Source organism: Mobula birostris, chromosome 21 (genome assembly GCF_030028105.1).
Source record: "Mobula birostris isolate sMobBir1 chromosome 21, sMobBir1.hap1, whole genome shotgun sequence".
Classification (NCBI taxonomy): Eukaryota; Metazoa; Chordata; class Chondrichthyes; order Myliobatiformes; family Myliobatidae; genus Mobula; species Mobula birostris.
This window is the reverse complement of record NC_092390.1, coordinates 15644412-15656770: the sequence shown is the minus strand read 5'-3', so window position 1 is coordinate 15656770 and position 12359 is coordinate 15644412. Positions and strand designations below refer to the sequence as shown.

General features: G+C 44.7%; 1 protein-coding gene across 1 annotated transcript in view; it reads left to right on the top strand.

Moving 5' to 3' along the window:
• Window positions 1-3296, top strand: part of LOC140185614 (lysyl oxidase homolog 4-like) — a 120895-nt gene extending 117599 nt beyond the window's left edge. Inside the window, exons 14-15 of the mRNA XM_072239026.1 lie at window positions 1549-1660; window positions 2679-3296. Coding sequence (XP_072095127.1) covers window positions 1549-1660; window positions 2679-2749 — 183 coding nt within the window. The 3' untranslated portion in view covers window positions 2750-3296. The remainder of the gene's footprint in view (window positions 1-1548; window positions 1661-2678) is intronic.
• Window positions 3297-12359: the final 9063 nt, after the last annotated feature.

Sequence of the window (12359 nt, the reverse complement as noted above, 5' to 3'; positions counted from 1 at the left end):
GATGCAGCCAGACAGGACACTCTCAGTGCTCCTGTAGAAAGTTGTTAGAATGGGGGCGGGGAGCCTTGCACACTTCAATCTCCTCAGAAAGTGTGGATGCTTGTAGTTTCTTGACTGTGAGGATGTGTTGTGGGTTTTAAAGAAGGGGGACCGATTGCCCAGCGACCCCCACATCTTTGGGATGTGTCGGACAGATGGGGCCGGAGCTGAGGGGAAGCAGCATGAACGGACATGCCCCGTCGTGGTCTGTAAGGCCAGCTTCACTTGAAAGTTCAAAGAACATTTATCATCAATATGTATAAATTATACAACCCTGAGATTCATCTGCTTAGAAGCAGCCATGAAACGGGAAAGCCGAAAGAACCCAATTTATTAAAAAGAGACCAAGCAGAGAGAGAGAAAATAAAGCCCTAATTGTGCAAATAGAAGTGAACAATAGCATTCAGAATGAAATTGAGTCCATAACCCGGGTCAGCCATAGTCTCAGTTCATCACACAGTGGGGCAAATCCATGCAAAACTCGCAGATACGAAGCCTGGAACACCAGAGCAGTGTCACAGCCCCAGCACTACTGAGGGAGGAGTAAACAGCACAGAAGAACGAGCGGAATTGGCCCGACCTTCACCTCCGGTCCTGACACCCTGCCTTTTTTTCAGTCTTTGTGGGCGTGCCTCATGCTCATTGAAAAGTCACTGCTGACTTGTGCTCAGGAGGAGGTGTCAAGATTCTGTAGTGGTGAGTGGAGGCGAATTACTTACCACGGGATATCCAGCCTCTCACCTGCTTTTGTAGCTGGGCTTTTGGGAGTTTCTGACCATTTGTTGCTGCTACCCCTCCTAATATTGTTGGCTGATAGTGAAACTTAATGCCATTTTAAACATTTCTTCTACCAGAGTGTTAATCTGTTCAACCATTCTAATTAGATCTCCCCATCCCCCTCTATCTATCACCCCTGTCACTGCACTGTACCATAAAGAGTTTAAACTACTTTTTATAAGCTAATATAACTTATAACATATAAAATTCCTGGTACATCTACTGTGCAAAAGTCTTAGGCACATTTAGATAGTTAGGGTGCCTAAGACTTTTGCACAGAACTGTTTTCTCAACATGGAGCAGAGAGCAAGTTTGTGAATCTGGCAGGAGCAATGGATGTTGGGAATGGGAGAGGGAAGCACCGTGGGAGGAGTGTGGGGCAAAGAAGGAGTGCCAGGGGCAGGTGTGGGTGGCACAGACACAGACACACCCAGCCCTGACACAACAGGCAAGGTCATTTGATTCCAAACAATTGGTTTATCGATCATTAAGGAATGTCCCTCTGGTGCTTCCTGTTCCCTCCCCTCTCCCTTCCCCCTTTTCCCAACCATGATTCCCCTTCCCACTCTCAGTCCACAACAGAGACCCCTATCAGAATCAGGTTCACAGTAAGGTATATGGCAAATAAAATTGAAGGAAATCATGACGACTTTAAGGTTGGAAGGGGAGTTTCTCTCTTGCTGGCGATGGACGTTGTTGGCAATTACCACAGGCACTCTTCTCTTTCCTTAGGTCCACATCAACCCCAACTATGAGGTGGCAGAGTCTGATTTCTCCAACAACCTGATGAAATGCCGGTGTAGGTACGACGGCTTCCGAATCTGGGTGTACGGATGTCACACAGGTACGGAGCCTGACCGGGGACAGCCAGTGCCTTTTTCCCAGGGTAGAAATGGCTAAATCAGAGGGGTATAACATTAAGGTGATTGCAGGAAGGTCTAGGAGGGATGTGAGAGGTTTTTTTATATACAGGGAATGGTAAGTGTGTGGAATGCGTTGCCAGGGGTGACAGTACAGGCAGATACGTTAGTGACATTTAAGAGACTCTTAGATAGGCACATGGATGAAAGAAAATAGAGGACAATGTGGGAGGGAGGGTTAAAATGTTGGAACAACAATGTGGGTTGAAGGTCTATACTGTGCTGTACTGTTCTGTGTTCTAAAAGAAATACCTTGTGTCACGATGAGGCCACGTGCAGAATGGAGGAACAACACTTTAAATTCTGTCTGGGTAGCCTCCAACCTGATGGCATGAACATAGATTTTTTGAACTTCTGGTAATGCCCCCTCTCCCCTTCACCATTCCCCACCACCTCCCTCCAGTGCTCCTCCTCCCTTTAGTTTCTTCCAAGACCTTCTGCCCTCTCCTATCAGACTCCCCCTTCCCTCACCCTGTATCTCTTTCACCAATCATCTTCCCAGCTCTTTACTTCACCCTGATACCCCTTCCCGGTTTCAACTATCACCTCGTATTTCCCCCTCCCTCTCCCCACCTTTTAAATCTACTCCCCATCTTTTTTTTCTCTCTCCAGTCCTGCCGAAGGGTCTCGGCCTGAAACGTCGACTGTCTACTCTTTTCCATAGGTGCTGCCTGGCCTGCTGAGTTCCTCCAGCATTTTGTGTGTGTGGCTTGTGAATTAATTGGCTAATGTAAATTGCCCTAAATAGAGGGGTGTGCTAGAATCTAGAAAGACTTGATGTTAAAATGGGAATAGTGTAAATGGGTGGTTGATGGTAGGCATGGATTCGATGGGCTGAAGGGCCTGTTTCCTTGCTCTGTCTCGATGATCCAGGCTTACTGTCACCATTTTGTGAAGTAGTGCTTCCTGACGTGACTCTAATGCCTCTGTTTTTTGCCCCAGGTGATGCCTTCAGTGCTGCTATAGAGGATCAGTTTGAGCACCAGGCCGCCTTGTCCAACAACATCTCCTAACCGGAGGGGCGTCACTTTGCGATACCGCACAATACCTCTGACCTTCCGGCCTCGATGCCCTGCCTCTCACCTGCACGTCCGTGGAAGATGGCAGAGGCAGCGGGGCCGATGGCAGTGGGAGTACGATCCATTTGTGCATTTGGAACTGTGGGGGGTGACGTCGAGCCGATAGGATTCTTCGAAGAGTGGGGTGAGAGGAGGGGGTGGGCTAAACTTTGACCACTGAATCTGAAGTGAGCAAAATCCAGTTCCTCGATTGTTCAGCTCCGCAAATGATCCTTTCTCTGAATCAGCGTTACTGTATCCTCTTCCACACCCGGTACCTAGAATGCTCCTCGCTTTAAGCTACCGTCTGTATTTTGCCCACCCTGGTGCTAATTTAACCCCTGACCCACTCTATGTTTGTGGTTTCTTTTTCTTATTTTAAAAATTTGTCCAAAGTGGCCGTAATAACCTCACTGCCTGCACATTGAATTATTTGAGAATATTTTTTAAAAAAGATCTATAAATATATATGTGTATATAAATATAAAATATTAAAAGGGAATGTGTGTGGTGTTCAATTGTAATCCTTGTTCAACAAGAGCTTCATTGGTGCATTCCTTCATAGTTCATTGCTGCCTAGTGAATTCTCTATCTGATGGGACCTTTCGAAAGTTGCCCATCTGACTTGAACAGAGGATGTGGGGGGAACACGTGTACAGCACTGACCACTCATACTGGTGCTGAGTGTGCGGATATCAAAAGTAAACCACAGCCCCTGAAATAAACATTCATATAGCAGTGAACACTCAGCAGGGCAGCAGTATTTTCATATTGAACCAAGAGCCATAGGATGTAGGTTTAAAGTGAGAGGGGAAAGATTTCAAAGGGACATAGGAATATCTCCTTCACACAGAGGGTACAGTAAGGTACCAGAGATGTGGTCAAGGCAGATACAGTCATCGCCATCATATATGCCATGTCTTATGACATGGGAGATCATAGTCTATGACCATGATTGGCAAATTTTTCTACAGAAGCGGTTTGTCATAGCTTTCTTCTGGGCCGTGTCTTCACGAGATAGGTGACCCCAGCCATTATCAATACTTGCAGAGATTATCTGCCTGGTGTCACTGGTTGCATAACCAGGACTTCTGATATGCACCAGCTGCTCGTACGACCATCTGTGACCTGCTCCCATGGGTTCTAATGACCCCGATCAGGGGACTAAGCAGGAGCTGCACCTTGCCCAAGGGTGACCTGCAGGCTAGCAGAGGGAAGGAACACCTCTTTGGTCAAGATGTATCTCCACCACACCATTCAACAGGTACGATAATGATATTTTATAGTGATTTGGACAGGTACATAGAAGGAAAGATACAGAGGGATATGGGGCATACATAACCAAATGGACTGGAAGGGCCGAGATGGCCTGTTTCCGTGCTGTAATTGTTATATGGTTAAATGAGACTACCTTAGGTGGGCACCTTGGTCAGCATGGACAAGTTAGGCCAACAGGCTTGTTTCCGTGATGTATGATTCTGTGACTAACAATCAGCATTTCAGAATCCCTTTCCATTGGTATTGCCTGAGGTTTTATCAACATGCTGTAGTTTTGTTACGTATGGAACCTCAGTCTTTTCCCCAGAGTTGGGGGATCAAGAACTAGAGGGCCTAGGTTTAAGATGAGAGGGGAAAGATTTAAAGGAAACCTGAGGGATAACTTTTCTATACAAATAGTGACATTGATGTGGAATGAGTGCCAGAGGAAGAAGTTGAGCCAGGTTCAATAACGACTTTGTCACACATATATCAGAACGTCGAAACATACAATGAAATGTGTCATTCGCGTCAACGACCAACGCTGCCCGAGAACGTGCTGGGGGTGGTCCGCAACTGTCGTCGTGCTTCCGATGCCAATGTGGCACGGGCACAACTTACTAACGCTAACCTGTATGCCTTTGGAATGTGGGAGGAATCGTTAGAGACAGTGTGGCGGGTATTGAATCCCGATCTTACAGCTGGGGGTGTAAAGTTTTACTTTAACCACTACACTACCATGCTGCCCAAGTGGGAGTAGGAGTTGGATAGGGCCATGTGGTCAGCACGGGTGAGCCGGGCCCAAGTGTTGTGTGAATAAAGTCACCGGAGAAAGATACTGGCAGGTATGAAGCAGCTTCTTTATTCGACAAAACAAGGTACAGCAGGCGTCATATGGAGGTGCTTTCAGTCACAAGGTCTGGCTGGCCCAACGTGGGGCTCAATATTTTATGTGCTAAGCATCAACGGACAATTCCATATTTACAATGTGTCCACAATGAAACTACACATAAACTTCACCTCTCCCGATTCACACCCACACCACAGATATCCAAGTGAATTTTAATCAGCATTCTCTGATCTGGGATTCACGGCTTTTAGGAACCCATTGTAGAGAGCTGCTCTCCAAATTAAATCCACAATATATACTCAGATGTGAAGACTGGTGGATAAAGTCATTGCCTAAATATAAATTAGATTAGATTAGATGTGCTAAACCCAACATTGCTCCAACATGAAGGGCCCGTTTCCGTATGGTGAGACTCTAATGTTGAACTCTCCTGCAAGAGGGTTGGAATTCACAAGATGGAAGTCGTGCTGGTGAGACCACACTTTGAGTGATGCATAAGATATTGTTCCTCTTATCAAACGGACAGCCGGTGTCTCTGGACAATACTCCATGGGTCCTGGCATCCATTACTTTCAAACTGGGTGGTTCTACAGGGGAAGGAGGGCACAGAGGACAGATTGGATACCAAGTGACCAGTCTGAGAGGAAATGTTGGAGAAGCAAGGGACACAATAGTGCAGCATTTAGCATAATGCTTTACAGTGCCTCAGGTTGGGCTTCAGTTCTCACAACTGTCTGTCAGGAGTTTGCACGTTCTTCCTGTGACCATGTGGGTTTCCTCCAGGTGATCCAGTTTCCTCCCACAGTCCAAAGACATACAGTACGTGTTAGGGTTAGAATGTTGTGGGCATGCTATGTTATTGCTGGAAGCATGGCAATGATTGTGGGCTGCCCCCAGCACATCCTCTGACTATATTGGTTGCTTCAATGTCCAGGTGACAAATAAAGATAAGCTTTTAGCAGTTTTGAATTCCATAGGACCATAAGACATTGGAGCAGAATTCAGCCATTTGGCCCATCAACTCTGCTCCGTCATTTCATCATAGCTGATTTATTATCCCTCTCAACAACATTCTGCTGCCCCCTCCCTGTAACCTTTGACATCCTGACTAATCAAGTCAGGGTATTAAACCTCTGCTTTAAATATTTCCAGTGACTTGGCCTCCATTGTTGTCTGTGACAATGAATTCCACAGATTCACCACCCTCTAGTGAAGGAAATTCCTTTTAATCTCTTTTCTAAATGGACATCCCTCTATTCTGAGGCTGTGCCCTCTGGTTCTAGATTCCCCCAATGTTGGAAACATACCTTCCGCATCCACCTTTCAATATTCGGTTGGTTTCAATGAAATTCCCACTCCCCTCCCACTTCTGAACTCCAGAGAGAACAGGCCCAGATAGATTCCATCCGGAAGGAAATGAGAGAGGAAGGACAAATAAGGAGAAGGAATGGAGGGGAAAAGGGGAGTGGGGAAAGGAAATGAAGGAATTATAAATGCTTGTTCTTGCTGGCAGCTGTAGAAGGATTTAGCCAAAAAAAAAAATTCCTGCTAATCAGGTCCTGGATAAAAAAATATTCAGGGATCATTGATGCAAACATGTGATGTGAGAGAAGATAAGGACCAGGAGCAGTGGATTAAACAAATGACCTCTCTATGGGAGATGACAGCGGGACCTCCCACTCTGGTACTGGAATCACATCCACTACCACCTCCCAATCACCCCCACCTTCCTTTCCCTGAAAGGGAGTGGCTGGCTGGCCTACAGCCCTACAGTTTGAGGAGAAACTAAAACTGCATGTTTCAGTATTACAGTGGAGCAAAGGGAATTATAACGCATGAAAGAGGAGATGATCAAACTTGATTGCAAGGGAACACTAGCAATAACAGAGGTTTGATACCCTGACTTGATTAGTCAGGATGTCAAAGGTTACAGGGAGGGGGCAGCAGAATGTTGTTGAGAGGGATAATAAATCAGCTATGATGGAATGGCGGAACAGAGTTGATGGGCCAAATGGCCGAATTCTGCTCCTACGTCTGACAAGGGAATCAAAGACAGCATAAAAGAAAGGAGTGTGCATATAATATTAGCAAAAATTAATGAGAAGGTAGAGGATTGGGAAGCTTTTAAAAACCGACAAAAGGCAACTAAAAAAAGCCATAAAAGAGAGAAACTATTGGTAAACTAGCCAATAATATAAACAAGGATATAATTTATTTTCAGATATATAAAGATAAAAAGACAGATGAGAGTAGATATCAGACTGCTGGAAAATGATACTGAAGAGGTAGCAGTGGAAGTGAAGAAATGGCAGATGAACTAAAAAATGTATTTTGTGTAGGCCCCTGGCCAACCTCAGGGTCGCTCGGCTCGCTGTTGTCTAGGGAAATAGCCCTCGGCCCTGCCAAATTGGAAAATTAGTTTGTGTGGATGCTGTGTGATGTACCCCACCCCGCTCAAATAACAGACAATACACCAGATGCAATTAAATGATTTACAGTTTATAGATATTACAGGAACTATATAATTAATAGAAAATAAAATATAAAAGGAAAATAAAAGGCGCCACACTTTCAAAGTTCAATCTTTTCGTGCACAAACAGTTGGAGCTCAGGACCCTTCTTCTTCACCCTGTGACCCCTCAGACCGCCTCGACCAGCCGCCTGGGACCAACAATGGTGGTCGACCAGACACTCCACACGAGTCCATCTCCGTTTAAGTCTTCTCTCCTCGCCGAACGCCCTCCTCAGGGTCCCGACCCCGTTAGCTGACTCACAGCACCTGGTCCATCCTCTGTCTCTCTCTCTCTCTCTCCCGCCTTCTCCCCCAAAACCCCGCGCATACAGTATCTTCAAATGCACCAAAAACATAACAACTATTCCAATTGGTTCATAACATATTCTTATCACACTCCTAACCATAGTCATAGTCATACCTTAATTGATCCCGGGGGAAATTCGTTTTTGTTACAGTTGCACCATAAATAATAAATAGTAATAGAACCATAAATAGTTAAATAGTAATATGTAAATTATGCCAGTAAATTATGAAATAAGTCCAGGACCAGCCTATTGGCTCAGGGCGTCTGACCCTCCAAGGGAGGAGTTGTAAAGTTTGACGGCTACAGGCAGGAATGACTTCCTATGATGCTCTGTGCTGCATCTCAAGAGGAATGAGTCTCTGGCTGAATGTACTCCTGTGCCCACCCAGTACATTATGTAGTGGATGGGAGACATTGACCAAGATGGCATGCAACTTAGACAGCATCCTCTTTTCAGACACCACCGTGAGAGAGTCCAGTTCCATCCCCACAACATCACTGGCCTTACGAATGAGTTTGTTGATTCTGTTGGTGTCTGCTACCCTCAGCCCGCTGCCCCAGCACACAATAGCAAACATGATAGCACTGGCCACCACCGACTCGTAGAATATCCTCAGCATCGTCCGGCAGATGTTAAAGGACCTCAGTCTCCTCAGGAAATAGAGACGGCTCTGACCCTTCTCACAGACAGCCTCAGTGTTCTTGGACCAGTCCAGTTTATTGTCAATTCGTATTCCCAGGTATTTGTAATTTCCATCATGTCCACACTGAACCCCTGGATGGAAACAGGGGTCACCGGTACCTTAGCTCTCCTCAGATCTACCACCAGCTCCTTAGTCTTTTTCACATTAAGCTGCAGATAATTCTGCTCACACCATGTGACAAAGTTTCCTACCGCAGCCCTGTACTCAGTCTCATCTCCCTTGCTGATGCATCCAACTATGACAGAGTCATCCGAAAGCTTCTGAAGATGACAAGACTCTGTGCAGTAGTTGAAGTCCGAGATGTAAATGGTGAAGAGAAAGGGAGACAAGACAGTCCCCTGTGGAGCCCCAGTGCTGCTGATCACTCTGTCGGACACACAGCGTTGCAAGCACACGTACAGTGGTCTGCCAGTCAGGTAATCAAGAATCCATGACACCAGGGAAGCATCCACCTGCATCACTGTCAGCTTCTGCCCCAGCAGAGCAGGGCGGATGGTGTTGAACGCACTGGAGAACAAAACAAGCTGCTAGCGCAAAAACTTTCTCAGCGTTTAACATAACAAAGAAGCATTCCCAAGTATAACATAACAAAGAAGCCATTTTTATTAGCCTACGCAGTAACATAAGAGACGAAACCCCTTACATTTGCATCAGTCTTCACTGTGGAAGACACGAGCAGAATGCCAGGAGTGCGAGAGTGTCAGGGGCATTGCTATTACTGAGGAGAAGGTACTTGGGAGCTGAAAAGTCTGAAGGTAGGTAAGTCACCTGGACCAGGTGGACTACAACCCAGAATTCTGAAAGACGTGGTTGAAGAGATTGTGGAGGCATTAGTAATGATCTTTCAAGAATCACTAGATCCTGGAATAGTTCCTGAGGACTGGAAAATTACAAATGTCACTCCTCTCTTTAAGAAGGGAGGGAGGCAGGAAAAAGGAAATTATAGGTCAGTTAGCCTGACTTCAGTGGTTAGAAAGATGTTTGAGTCTATTATTAAGGATGAGGTTACGGAGTATTTGGAGGCACATGACAAAATAGGCCAAAGTCATCGTGGTTTTCTAAAGAGGGAATCTTGCCTGTTGGAATTTTTTGAGGAAGTAACAGTTCAAATTTCAAAGTAAATTTATTATCAATTTCACATATGCCATCATATACAACTCAGATATATTTTCTTTCAAGCATACTCAATAAATCTATACTAGAATAATAACAATAATAGAATCAATGAAAGACCGCACCAACTTGGGGCTTGTGCAAAAGACAACAAACTGCACAATTAAATAAACAAACAAACAAACAAACAATAAATATTGAGAACATGAGATGAAATGCCATTGAAAGTGAGTCCATAGCTTGTGGGAACATTTCAGTGATGGGGCAAGTGAAGTTGAGTGAAGTTATCCCCTTTTGTTCAAGAGGAGTAATAACTTTCTGAACCAGATGCTGTGAGACCTAAGGCTCCTGTACCTGCTTCCTGATGGAAGAATTAACAGGCAGTAAAAATGGAGAGGATAACAGAATAACAGGCAGGATAGACAAAGGAGAGTCAGTGGATGTAATTTATTTGGATTTTCAGAAAGCCTTTGAAAAGATGTTGCACATGAAGCTGCTTAACAAGCTACAAGGCCGTGGTATTACAGGAAAGATACTAGCATGGATACAGCATTGGCTAACTGGCAGGAGGTAAGGAGTGGGAATAAAGGAGGCCTTTTCCGGTCAGCTGCCGGTGACATGGTGTTCCACAGGGATCTGTGTTGGACTGCTTCTTTTCACGTTATGTCAATGATTTGGATGACATAATTGTGGCCAAGTTTGCAGATGATATCAAGATAGTTGGAGGGACAGGTAATGCTGGGGGAACATGATGTCTGCAGAAGGACTTAGACAGATTAGGGGAATCGTCAAAGGTGGTAGATGGAATATAGTGCATGGTCATGCACATTGGCAGAAGGAATAAAAACATGGATTGTTTTCAGAATGGGAAGAACATTCAAAAATCTGAGGTGCAAAAGAACCTATAGGTTACCTTGCAGGTTGAGTTGGTGGTAAGGAAGGCAAATGTAATGTTAGCATTCATTTCAGAAGGACTAGAATATAAAAGAATGCATGCATGCCAAGGCTTTATAAGGCATTGGTCAGAGAGCACTTTGAGTATTGTGAGCAGTTTTTGGCACCTTATCTGAGAAAAGATGTGCTGACTTTGGGGAGGGTCCAGAGGAAGTTCATGAGAATTATCTCAGGAATGAAAGGGTTAACACATGAAGAGCATTTGATGGCCCTGTGCCTGTACTTAATGGTGTTTAGAAGAATGCGGGGACATCTCATTGAAACCTAGGTAGAGGTCTAGATAGAATGGATGTGGAGAGGATCCTTTCTGGGAGTCTGGGGCCGGAGAGCACAACCTCAGAATTGAAGGATGTCCATTTAGAACAGAGATGAGATGAAATTTATTTAGCCAGAATGTGGTGAATCTGTGGAATTCCTTGCTACAGATGGCTGTGGAGGCCAATTGATTGGGTATATTTAAGGCAGAGGTTGTTTGGATTAGTCAGGGCATTAGTAGATGGGGAGAAGGCAGGAAAATGGGATTGAGAAGGATAATACATCAGCCATAGTGGAATAGCAGAGCAAACTCAATGGGCTGAATGGCCTAATTTTGCTCCTATGTCTTATGGTCTGGAATTTGAATGGGTAGTTAGGGAGGCGTATGATGTGTTGGTCTTCATTAATCAGGGATTGAGTTCAAGAGCTGAGAAGTAATGTTGCAATTCTATAAAACCCTAGTTAGACCACACTCGGAGTACTATGTTCAATTCTGGCTGCCTCATTATAGAAGGATGCGGAAGCTTTAGAGAGGGTGAGGGGTTTACCAAGATCCTGTGTGGATTAAAGAGCTTATCCAACAAGGATAGGCTGATTGAGCTAGAACTTTTCTATTTGGAGTTAAGGAAGATGAGAGGAGAGTTGAGGGAGGTATCCAAGGTGACAAGAGGCATAGATAGAGTGAGCAGCCAGAGACTTTTTCCCAGGTCAGAAATGGCTAATAGGAGCGGCATGATTTTAAGGTGATTGGAGGAAACTATAGGGAGGATATCAGAGATTAAGTTTTATGCAGAGAGTGGTAGGTGCTTGGAACGTGCTGCCAGCGTAGAGGCAGGTACATTAGGGATATTTAAAAGACTCTTAGATAGGCACATGGATGTAGAAACGTGGAGGGCTACGTGGGAGGGAAGAGCTAGATTGATTTTAGAGCAGCTTAAAGGGTCGACACAACATTGTGGATCAAATGGCCTGTATTATGCTGCTATGTTCTCCATTCACCTGTACTCTTCTCCAAACCAAATCTCTTGTCAACCTCGGAAGTGTTATCCCATATTTCATCTGTTCGTCCTCACGACTTTACCTCATTCCATCAGATTTCAGCAACGGCAGCCCCTAGTTTCCACTGCCTCTGTCCCTCTCCCCCTATATAGCCCTGTATCCTAGGTTGCTTATTCCGAACTTGCTCTGTTTCGTGTCGAGAATGCAAAAGCAGATTTCAAACTGAATGAGACGAAAGGCAACAAAATAAAAAGAGAAGGAGAATTATTTTTAAATGTAAGAAGAGAATTATTCATGATAAAAGGTATATACAAGAGAAGAAACAGTACAAAAAATAAATTTTTTACATCTGTGGTCGGTACATCAGCAGACTGGATCTTAAAGATGAAATAAGACCATAGGACCATAAGACATAGGAGCAGAATTAGGCTATTTGGCCATTGAGACTGCTCCATCATTTTATCATAGCTAGATCATTTCCCTCTTAACCCCATTCTCCTGCCTTCTCCCCATAACCTTTCATGCCCTGACTAATCAAGAACCTATCAAACTCTGCCTTAAATACACTCAATGATCTGGTTTCCACAGCTGCCGGTTGCAATGAATTCCACAGA